General features: G+C 33.6%; 1 protein-coding gene across 1 annotated transcript in view; it reads left to right on the top strand.

Annotated features, from left to right (window-relative positions):
• Positions 1–12,055, top strand: part of ATP6V1A (ATPase H+ transporting V1 subunit A) — a 49,994-nt gene extending 37,939 nt beyond the window's left edge. The window contains exons 9-15 of the mRNA XM_063091921.1: positions 927–1,049; positions 1,144–1,258; positions 1,785–1,848; positions 3,205–3,408; positions 6,583–6,677; positions 7,820–7,991; positions 9,704–12,055. Coding sequence (XP_062947991.1) covers positions 927–1,049; positions 1,144–1,258; positions 1,785–1,848; positions 3,205–3,408; positions 6,583–6,677; positions 7,820–7,991; positions 9,704–9,796 — 866 coding nt within the window. The 3' untranslated portion in view covers positions 9,797–12,055. The remainder of the gene's footprint in view (positions 1–926; positions 1,050–1,143; positions 1,259–1,784; positions 1,849–3,204; positions 3,409–6,582; positions 6,678–7,819; positions 7,992–9,703) is intronic.
• Positions 12,056–12,541: the final 486 nt, after the last annotated feature.

The following is a 12,541-nucleotide window of genomic DNA, read 5'->3' as shown; positions in this document are numbered from 1 at the left end:
TCCAACGATACCTGCATTTCTATGTTTTGTTTTTCATCTAGCTCTTTGTTGAGTTCTACCAGCAAGTATATAGGGCAAGGGTTATTTCATTTGAACAGATTAGGAAACTACACTGAGAAATCAAGTTATTTTTCTAAGGTTAATGACAGAACAGGAACTAGAACCCCAGACTTCTTCCTATATATTAGCCTCTTGTAAGTGGTTTACTGTGTGTGAATTTACAGGACAAGACCTGATCTGCATAGTAGAATGACCTGGATATTGAGATATTACTTACGCTAATAACATTTGTTACTTTTGAAAAATAACAAAAGTTTTTTAATGCTTGCATGCATGTGTGTGTGTGAGTTATGTAGACAAAAGTTACATTTGCAAATTAATTTTTGGCAATTATTTCTACAAAGAGTAGAGAAAAAATCTGTTTCTGCTTTTTAAAATGTTTATTATATTAGGGTAGGCTAGGCTATGGCATCAAGTACTTCCAAACATACAATTGTTGAATATAATTGATGTTTATTTCAGGTGGCTAGGGGGCTTTTTACTTTGTCATTTTGGATTAAGGCCCAGGCTGAGTAGGGATCTTCCATGTTTAACACATGGCTTCCAGGGCTCCTGGGACTTCTCTCCGTCTCAATCGGCCAGAAGGAGGAAAAACTGTGGAAGAGTATGTGACTTGCCTGGCCATGGGACACATTGTTTTGACTCAAATTTCATTAGTTAGAGGTCAGTTACCTGGCCATATTTAAACATAAAGGGTGTTAGGAAATACAGTTCAATTGTATGCCCAGAGAAAAAGGAAGAAGGGATTTGGAGGAACAGCTCGCACTTTACCTCACGTACTTATTGCGTTAAAAGTTTTCTTAAGGATGGAAAACTCAGGTTTTTGTATTCTAGCATTATAACTTGTAATATTATTCCCAATTTAGGAATTACGCTGTCAGAATATTTCCGTGACATGGGCTATCATGTCAGCATGATGGCTGACTCTACCTCTAGATGGGCTGAGGCCCTGAGAGAAATCTCGGGTCGTTTAGCTGAAATGCCTGCAGGTACGTCTTCATATTGCTTATCATGTAAGCAAGGCTGATAGGATGTAGGGGGCTGGTTTAGAACCTCTCTTTTTAAATTTCTTTTGTTTTTCAGATAGTGGATATCCTGCATATCTTGGTGCCCGTCTGGCCTCTTTCTATGAGCGAGCAGGCAGGGTGAAATGTCTTGGAAATCCTGAAAGAGAAGGGAGCGTCAGCATTGTAGGAGCGTAAGCACCCAAATTATTTACTTTTCAAAAGAAAAAAAGTCATTTATTTTAAAAAGAAAATATTTAACTTCCTCTGGAAGCATGGTTTCTTAACCAGATTACACTCCTGAGTCACCCAAGGAGCTCCTTGAAGAGGCACATGTAACTTAGAAAATTATAGACATTTTAAGGTGAGATTGCATCATGGTAAAAACAATGAAGATTCATGATCACTACATAAAGCCACTTTGTTCTTAGAGCTTTCCCTTCCTTTTTGCTTTATCTATTTGATTAGAATAATGAAACATTATAATAAAATATCTGTCTCATTGCTCATCCTAGAAAGTGTTCAGTAATTGTCATTCTAATTTGCAACTTAATACTGACTTTTATTTAAGATTTTTATGTAAATTTTCTTTCCAAAGGTCATTTCTAAAGTTATTTACATTAAAATTGACTTTTAAGGAAGTTGAACTTTCATATATTAATTATTTTTCATAAGAATTTCTAATGACTGTTTTTGTTTGTTTGTTTCTTTCTTTTTTAGGGTTTCTCCACCTGGTGGTGATTTTTCTGATCCAGTTACATCTGCTACTCTTGGTATTGTTCAGGTATGTTTTTTCCTCGTGTAGTCAACTTCTGAGCATTTCCCCTCTGCCTCTCCCCAGGCTGTTCTAATATTATTCAAATCGTCATGAAGTATTTAATTTAGTCTCTAAAGAGGAGGCAGTGGTAAAGTCTGTTTTGGGAATATTCTTAACACTGAGACTGAGAGCCTTTAATACTATGTATTTTCTTAGCTCTTTACCTGGGGTTTATAATAAACCTAATAATATGTATGTGGAAAATATATCTAGGTAGTAAAGTTTTATACGTCCAAAAATCTATAATGGCAAAAACCCAGAAGTTCCTTTCTCCTCAAAGTATGATATAAGGCAGATTATACTATCAGAGAGTGGTTCTCTTCCATTCAGTAATAATTTAGAATCCGGGGGCTCCTTCTATTTTGTGGCTCCACCACCCAGCCTGATAATCATCTGCATCTAGCTGGCACAGAAGAAACTGTGGAACTTTGGGCTCAAAAGTGACAGTCAATCCATCCATTCTGTTAGCGACACCCAGAAGAAAGCAAGGCTGGAAAAGGCAGTTTCTGCTTAGGCAGTTGTTTCCCAGTAATAAGGCATGAATTTTAGTGGATAGCTTGCCAGTTTAGCCATTAAAAGAAGCCTAAATAAAAGATGTGTACAAATTGGATCTATAAGTGTAAAAAAAGAAGTTGATATATTCATAAGTATATGTATAGTCAGTCATGTGGGAAAAAGAATATTTACCTGTATTTCTGTCGGTATCAGCTTAAAGGAAATGGCAGAGACTTGATTTATAACTCTTAAAGTCTTTAACATTTGCTCTATTTTTGAGTGTTAAATTGTGGGGAAAGAGGGAGCAAAGGTAGGAGTGCATAAAATGTCTGCGAATGTTTGGCCTCAGAAAAATGACTGTCACATCTTATTGGATTGGCCTTTAATGACAGGGAACTGAATTTAATGAGAATATTTAGATTTTTATCAAAGTAAAGTGTCTATTCCATCTCAGTAAGCCTTTTCTGGTTCATCTGTGTATATTGTACCGTAGTAATCTTCAAAATAGTCAATTAATTTTTCTTTTTGCTATCACATTTGACACACTATTAAGGAAATTCAGATAAACTTGAAATATGATCTGTAGGTATTACCCAGTCTGAAGATGAAACGAATACATTTTTTTAACTGACATATTCTGCAAGTTTCATTATGTTTCAATTACACTTGAAAAGGTACATAATTTGTACCTTTAAAATAAAATATAAAACTAATAAAATATAAAACTGCATTTTTAGGATAAACAACTAAACATCAATTTTTTTTAAATCTTACTTTTTAAAGAAAAAATATTGTTATTTTTTGTTTGCTTGTTTGTTTTTAAATCAGGTGTTCTGGGGCTTAGATAAGAAACTAGCTCAGCGCAAGCATTTCCCCTCTGTCAATTGGCTCATCAGCTACAGCAAGTATATGCGTGCCTTGGATGAGTACTATGACAAGCACTTCACAGAGTTTGTTCCTCTGAGGACCAAAGCTAAGGAGATTCTGCAGGAAGAAGAAGACCTGGCAGAAATTGTACAGCTTGTGGGAAAGGTGAGTCGTTAAATCCCATGGAAGTTAGTTCAGTGGGTCACAGTGTTGTAAGTACAGATAGAACCTTGCTTATGCAGATTCCTGCCTAGCAAGATGAATATGTATTAAATATTTTTTAAAACTAATTGGGTATATTATAGGTGAGAAAGAAACAACTTGATTTATTATTATTTCTTAAAATGGAATGTACCCATCACCAGCCAAATTAGAGGTGGTAGAGTTAGGATCTCTTAATATTCATTTTTGTAGGAACACTAGGGCTAGGAACCAGAAAGATTGGATTCTGGTTCCCCCAATAATTATCTATGTGACCTTAAACAAATGACTCAGAGTTCTCTGTCTGGTTTTATTCTTTTTATTATATCTTATAAAGTCACCTTCTAATTTCTTTCAACAAAGGATAATATTAGATAGCTAACAAGTATAGCACATATTAAATACTCATGTTTATAGAATACCATGGCCCAATAAGAGGAGTTAAAAACAGAAGAACTGCAAACCCAGAAAAGGCAGTGTAAGAAAACAAAATTATAGGCTCATTTTATGAATGTAGGCATAAAAACGTTAAATTAAATATTAACTTACTAGATTCAGTAGGGTGTTAAAAATAATAAAATAATACATCACGATCAAATAAAGATTATCTCAGGAATACAGATCAAGAGAATTTCTCTACGTTAGCAATACCAATTAGAAAATAAAACTAAAAATAAGATTTCACAATTACAACAAAAATTAGAATGTAGGAACTAACCAGAAATATATTTCTTCTATGGAAAACATTTTCAAACTAATAAATGAAACAGAAGGTGATCTGAAAATAGAGACAGTTCATGCTCTAGGATGAGATGACTTATGAAAAAAGATGTCACTTCTCTTTGATCTATAAATTCAATTTGATGCCAATCAAATTTCCATTTGAAACTTCTGAACAAATTAGTAGTAATTCCAAAACTCATTTCATGTCACAAAAATTCACAAACTTAAAAAAAATAGTAAATATTCTTATTTACTATTAATAATTAGTAATAATTTTAATAATTAGTATTAATTTATTACTAGTAATAGGGGAAAATAGTAGCTTCCCCCTATTGGATATTAATATAAGACCATAGCAAAAAACACTATGATATTGGTGAAATAACAAATAGACCTGTGTAACAGAACAGGGATAGACTTATGTATATATGGACCCTTGATATTGCAAAACTGGTACTACAAATCAAATGAGGGGAGGATGGATTGTTTTAGTCAATAATGGAAAACTGTTCACTAGCTAGAGAAAAATAAAACTGGACTGCTAACCAGTTCTACTTAAAAAGTTAGACTCCAGATAGATTAACAATTTAAGTGTGAAAGAGAAGACTTTCAGGTTAAAAGAAAACAAAAGTTAAGAGAATAGCTTTTTGATCTAGGGTTGGAAAAAGATTTCTTAAACAAGCCCCCTTAAGCACGAGAATTAAAACAAAAACAAAAACAAACCATTTTTGATTACATAAAAACTAATAAATGAAACAGAAGTGATCTGAAAATAGAGACAGTTCATGCTCTAGAATGAGATGACCTATAAAAAAAAAAAAAAGATGCCACTTCTCTTTAATCTATAAATTCAATGTGATGCTAATCAAATTTCCAGTTGAAACTTCTGAACAAATTAGTAGTAATTCCAAAATTCATTTCATGTCACAAAAATTCACAAAGGCCTACCTTAGGTAAAGATAAAAGACCAGTGACAGATTAGGAGAATTTTGTAACATCTAAAACTGATGGACTAATATTCGAAATGTGCAAAGATCTCCTGTAAGCTCACAAGACTGGAACTGCAACAGAAATGTGGCTAAAGGAAAGAGTAGACAGTTTATAGAAGAAGAAACCCAAAAGACTAACAGGTCTGCTAAGAAATGCTCAAACAACGAGGTATCATGTTACACTGGTTAGAATGGCAAAGACTAGAAAGCTGGGTATTGCCAAGTGTTGTGCGGATAGAGGAACTGGTATACTTTTGATGTGCATATCATCTGGTGCTGGCTTTGTGGAGTGCAGTCTGATCCTTACCTGAGGAGCTTAGTGCACATAAATAATACAAGAATGCAATTAATTCACTGGGCCTGTCCCTTTCCCACGACTCTCAAGAAACCTTTGCTTGTAAGTGATCCTAGCAACAATGGTATTATCTCTCAAGGCTGATAGGTGATTATAAAAGTTAGAGCTTTTGAGGCAGTAGAATTTAAAGAATGAAGCTCTGTAATTTAGCTATACCAATTAAATAGCATTCAGACATAGATAAGTATATACTATAATTCATAGTTCTCAACACCATGTAATGTTAAAAAATTTTAACATCGTGGGCTATATAGATTTCTGTGAAACAAACTTAAGACTGAGAATTCAAATAATTAAGACAGCAAGCCAGGATATGAAGTATTTCAGAAAAGAACATCAGTCTTTTAACATACCCACGTTCATAGCAGCATCAGTCACAGTAGCCAAGAAGTGGAAGCAACCCAAATGTCCATCTGCAGATAAATGGGTAGACAAAATGTGGTATATACCTACAATGGGATAATATTCACCCTTAAAAAGGAAGGAAATCATGTCACATGCTACAACGTGGATGATCCTTGAGGACATTATAGATAAATGGGTAGACAAAATGTGGTATATACCTACAATGGGATAATATTCACCCTTAAAAAGGAAGGAAATCATGTCACATGCTACAACGTGGATGATCCTTGAGGACATTATACTAAATGAAATAAGCCAGTCACAAAAAGACAAGTACTGTATGATTCCCCTTATATGACGTATCTAAAGTAATCAAAATTATAGGAACAGAAAGTGGGAGGAGGGGAGAAAGGGGAGTTACTGTTTAATAGACGTAGAGTTCCAGATTTGCAAGATGGAAAAGTTTGGGAGGTCTGTTTTACAACAATGTGAATATATTTAACACTACTGAATGGGATACTTGAAAATGGTTATGATGGTAAACTTTATGTTATGTGCTTTTTATCACAATACAATAAAGAACATTAATCAAAAAGCAGTTATGAAGTATATTTATTAATGATAGGTGATTATGTGTTTATGTAGTTTTTGCTTGTTAATTGATGGCCACCATCAGTCCCTCACTGTAGAAGTAAATTTCTGAAAGTGTATCCTTTTCTCTTCTAGGCTTCTTTAGCAGAAACAGATAAAATCACTCTGGAGGTAGCAAAACTTATCAAAGATGACTTCTTACAGCAAAATGGATATACTCCTTATGACAGGTAAGCCATACTGATTTCCTTTTTTGGGGATTTTCTATGGTGTTTTGGCAAAGGAGCTGCCTACACATTAAAAACCTTTTTTTCCCCTCATACAGACTCACTGACTCAATGTATTTATTTTGTTCATTCATAGCAGACATCTAATGATCTAATATGTCCCCTTTTCTTGATTTGCTCACTTGTCCAATTATGACAGTATTTTCACTCATACAGCCATCTATAATTAGATTCAATTGTAGCTTAGTGTGCAGAACCTCCCTCAGAAGCTTGCTTCACAACTTCCTTCCCCTGCCATGTCTCTTTTACTCTTTTCCTAAATAATTATGTTCTGCTTTTCTGCTTATTTCCCAAGAGTCCTATTTTTCTTTCTTTCTACCAGAGTCCCTGTTTGATGCCCCTGCCAACCCCTGCAACTCCTGACCAATGTTTGCTCTTTTTCATTGTTGTGTCTGCTTCTACCAAGGCTTGTTTAAAATTCTCATTTTTTTTAACTTTGAGAGTTTGAGCCATTTCATCACAAGCTAGCTTTTCTCCCTCAAGTCATATTTGGCCCCATATAAGACTGAAGAGGGAACCGAGCAAATAGAAGGATTACCAGAATGTAAAGCAAGCAAGAAAATACACCAATATATCAGTAAGCCTTTGAAATCTACTATATCAGGGACTTAAGAATCTCTAGGAACCACCCACACAAAGATAACATGGAAAGAATTCTTTGGATAGGGTGTAGTAGAAGTATACATGAAATTGTGTATGCAAATGTGTTTAAATATGTCAGGAAGTTGATAACACGTGTGACCAAAGTAGAAGATTATTAAAGTTGAATATTTGCCCCTCTGTCTTTGTTATTAAAAGGCATGGGTAAATGAAAATGAATAAAGGGAAAGGGGCTATTATAAGCTTCAGGAACTTGCTTTTTCCTGCTTTCTTATGAATCATTAAACCTTAATCCACTGTCACAAAGGAGTCTCTAAAACTCAGTTATTTCACCATGTATCATCCAGTAAATATGACTGGAAACAGTCTGCATATTTAAATAAAGAAGCTATGCTGTGGTAGTTTATAGATAAAGTTTTATAGAAAGTATGAACCTGCTTTGGAGTTGGTTTTTGTTAATGTTTTTTTACCTTCATTTGCTCTAGATTCTGCCCATTCTATAAGACAGTAGGGATGCTGTCCAATATGATTGCATTCTATGATATGGCACGTAGAGCTGTTGAAACCACTGCCCAGAGTGACAATAAAATCACATGGTCCATTATCCGTGAGCACATGGGAGAAATCCTCTATAAACTTTCCTCCATGAAATTCAAGGTATGTTTTCTTTCTGCTGTAACTTTTTTAGTAGGAAATGTTTCTTTTTAATTTCTCTAAATATTTGAGTCCCAAACCTGGCATGTGAAACTTGCATTTATCATTTTCACACATGCTTAGGTTGTATGAACCAGAACATACCTCAAAGTTATGTTCAAGGAGGAATTCTAATAATAAAAATTATAGTGTGTAATGTCTAAAATAAATGCTGATGTGTTTTTCCTTTTGTCTTAGCTACCAGGCAATTTAGGGCTAAATTCATTGCTGAGCAGCAATTACCTTACTTTAAGTGCCTATTAACATCTAACCCCCATGGTCTTCTGAAATGACGTCTGCTCTGTTTACTTCTTTTAAATATCATTTATTAAACATCATTTTTAACTTTTAAGTGGCCTCTTGTTCTTTTGGAAGTAAACAAGATACAAATAGGTAGTTAAATGAAATTATTAGTAGAAACTCAAAGGTATAAGATCATTTTGTGAGTGTATATATAATATAAAACTTAAATTATATGTATATAATGTGTTTGTTTACTCTATAAATAGAAAGTAAGCCTGTACAAATAGACACTCACTGTATCGAGAATTAAAAAATGTGTACACCCTTTGGACCCTGTCATTCCACTTCGATATGTATAAACCAAGGAAATAATCAGAGATTTTTGATATGGATATATATATGTAAAAGGTTGTTTAAATGTCATCCAAGAATGAAGAGAGCCAATAGTACATTATGGCATGTCCATAAGATAGAATATTATGAAAGCATTAACATCTAGTTAATATCCACAGACATGGAGAAATGCCTGTGGAATAGAGTGAAAAAAAAAAAAATCAGGTTACAAAAAAATTCCATATTGTAATTTGATCCAAATTTTGTCTTAAAAAGTTATATATATATATATGTATGTATGTATGTATGTAGAGGATGGAAAAGAAATACACCTATAATAGTGATACTTTCTGATAGTGTTATTAAAGGTGATATCTTTTTTCCATTTACATGCTCATTATATCAAATTAACATCACAGGTATTTTTTAATGGTATTAAATTTTCTTCAGTAGCATTATTTTGTGGCTGGAGAATATTCATATTCTTAGGCATTTAGGAAATTTCCAGTTATTGGTGTGGACAACAATGTAGTTATTCATATAATTGGTTTTGTGTATTTTACTAGTATATATTCCCAGAAGTGTAAGGAATGGGTCAGAGAGCTTGAACATTTTTAACGTCTGTTAACTCAGTTAAGTTGCTTCTCACAAGGTTTTTAAGTATGGTCCATTTTAAGATTATTTTCCAAATTTTGCTTCTTTATTTATTCCACACCTTGAATAGTAAATTCTGTTTTAACTAAATTAATTTCTAATTATCATATACATGCATTCATATGCATCCAAAATGTGATGTTGCATAATTTCCCACTGTTGTCCACATTGTTGATGATAAATCTGTCAGCCATTGAATGAAGTTAACAGGCAAAATACAAAATTGAAATTTTGTTTTCTTTCTGTTTGGTTGTAGTAAGACTCCATTTATACATTTCTACCCTTATAGAGAAAAGGAAAATGAAAATAGTTTTGACTCCTGCCTGTGGTTTACCAGTGTACCTCACTTAACCTAGTACTCAAAATATATTAAATATAAGCAATTTATCACACATTCTGAAAATTATTTTCCAAAAGTAAATTGAATTTGCAATGTCTTTTTTCAGGATCCAGTAAAAGATGGTGAGGCAAAGATCAAGGCTGACTATGCACAACTTCTTGAAGATATGCAGAATGCATTCCGTAGTCTTGAAGATTAGTACTGTGATTTCTTTCCTCCTTTTCCTCAGCAAGCTCATATGTGTGTATATTCCTAAATTTATCATCTCAAACCCTTTCCTTCTTTATTGTGCAGCTTTGAGACTAGTGCCTATGTGTGTTGTCATTTGTTTCCCTGTTTATTTGGTAGGTCTTATATAAAACAAACATTCCTTTGTTCCATTGTATGAAGGGCCTCCCTGATCCTTTATCCAAAGTGGTGAATGTAGTAAATATGATATATAATGGCTACACTACTGTAAACTTGTATGTAGGGTGACAACCCTCCTTGTCCTAGGTTTGCCCTTTCCTTATCTTCATTAAATTGTAGGCAGGACTACTGCATGTATTCTTTTTGCAATGGATTTGGAATGGAGGGCCAGATTTGTATACCTTTTGACAGGTGCTCTGTGAAATGACTCAGTATCTATGTGGTAAGATCATTTGCAGCTTAGCATTTTGCTAAGTAACTGCTTTGCAGGAAATACTTACTTTTTAAAAACATGAATGATTAATGTTCCAATTATGCATTGCTTCCCTTAGTATAAATCAGGATATTTATGGGAAACTTAGGAACCATACTGTTTTTAAAACAGGCATTTGTGGGACTCAGCACAATATATGAATCAGTGTCCTCCAAAAAAGTGAGAAAAGAACCAGAAGGTCAAATTTAGATTACCATCATCTCTTAAAGCATATTTTCTTTCACTAGGAAAAATTCAGTATGAAGAACTATTATATACTGCATTACTAGGAAATTCTTTATAAAATTACATGTAAAACAATCACCAAAAACTTGATCCACGTCACACCCTCTTTCTTTTCCTCAAACATCTTAGAAGCCTAAACATCTAAGAATCATGTGGCAGTGTAATGGGCAGTAAAATGCCACAAGGGAGATATTTAGTAGTGGTTAAAGGCTGTTTGCACCTTTAAGGACCAGCTGGGCTATAGTGGTTCTTGGGGCCAGAGTGGCATTATGTTTTTACAAAATAATAACATGTCATGTGTTTGCACGTTTGTTTGCTTGTTGAATTTTTGAAAAACCAGTTTACCAATTGTAGAAAATAATACTTTTACTTGGTTTTTCATTCACTGGTTCAGAAGGTTTCTCAGAATGTCTGTGGCCATAGCAGCTTAACAGTTTCCATTCTGTTTAATAGGGATGAAATTAATTCTTGTATTTGCTGATAACAGATTCTGGGTCTTATGAGAAAAAGACCATTTCATCTTGTCTTTTAAGTATATGTTTAAAAATAATAATTTTTGTGTTTGTATAATAAGGCATACTGCAAAACAGCTCTGAGGGCAAGTTTTCCATTAAGTCTTCTGATCAACAGTGTGAACACCATTGCTTCCTCTTTGGGAAGAGGAAAGGGTATGTGAACGTGTCTAACAATCTAAAATACCTATATGTAATAGCATAAAGTATTTGTTCTATGCCTCAGTATGCTATTGTTTAAATTTTTAGGTAATGCATTCCTTTTGGTCTGTTAAGGAAAGATGCAATCCGTAGAGAATTCAGGTATAGTTTTGTTTAAATCTTTGCAGATTGCCTGTTTTTACAGTGGCCTGCTATTCAGAAAAGGTATTCTTCCATACAACTTTTTTTAACCTTTCAGAATATTGACAGATAAAATTATGCAGCGATTTATTGAGATGTGGACTTAATGGTGCTGCTTAATCAGTTTGCTTCCAATGTGGTCTCCTACCCAGAGGCCTTAAGACTAGTGGAAATCAAAAGAATTTCAAAAACTTTCTATTCCTACCTTAAACCTGCCAGCAAACTAGGATTGTGATAGTAATGAATGATATGATAAAGAAAGTTTGACCAAGTTTTTTTGTTGTTCTGAATTTGAAATGCATGTTCTTGCTCCTTTCAAGAATGTTGATGTATGAGTGTGAAGATGGAGAGAAACTATGCTTAGATGTTCATTGTAAGCCTCACTTCACCCATGTGTTGTAGAATTTCAGATTGGTCACTGATCATATTTCTTTAGTGTTAAATTTACAATGATCTTTTAAAAAGATGATGCAGTTCTATATTTATTGTGTTATGCCTGGTCCTAAGTGGAGCCAGTTAAACAAGTTTCATATGTATTCTTCCAGTGTTAAATCTTACACACTGTATCCTTTGGAAATTTCCTTCCATCCTGAAGAACGAATAGAAGAGGCCATGTATACTGCCTCCTTATCCTTGAGATTTCACTTATCTCATGTTAAAAGTTGTGTATAATTGTTAAAATATATGAAAGAATAAAAAGTGGATTTAAATGAACATCTTTTTCTTTTCTTTTGTGGCAAGAGCTGCTAGAAGACATGCCACCTTGTGTTTTAACTTGTTGTTTTGGCATGACCTTTTTAATTTCTTATTTCTTCCTTTGTTTATAGATTGTTACTTAAGATCATGAAATTGAGTCAAGGCCTTCACTATAGCCTGCAAGAAGTCATATAACTGTATCCCACAGCAGTTTGGAAATATAGTATACAGAATTTCATCCCATTCGGAATATTACTTTACATTGAAAAAGTGCATGATTTCTAAAAATCTACTTTTAAATTAAAGGAGATCAGTGGTACTCATTTCAATTTTTGGCAAGTGAACTAAAGCCTCGTAATTCATGATTTTGCAAACCAAATGATTTGAGATACAATGTAGCACCATCCATTGCAGTAATCCAATATGTTACATAGGATATATTTTATTTCCTTAGATGTCTTTTTAACAATTTCCAAAAGATTGAAAA

Source organism: Cynocephalus volans, chromosome 1 (assembly GCF_027409185.1).
Source record: "Cynocephalus volans isolate mCynVol1 chromosome 1, mCynVol1.pri, whole genome shotgun sequence".
NCBI lineage: Eukaryota > Metazoa > Chordata > Mammalia > Dermoptera > Cynocephalidae > Cynocephalus > Cynocephalus volans.
This window is presented reverse-complemented; position numbering and strand designations above follow the sequence as displayed.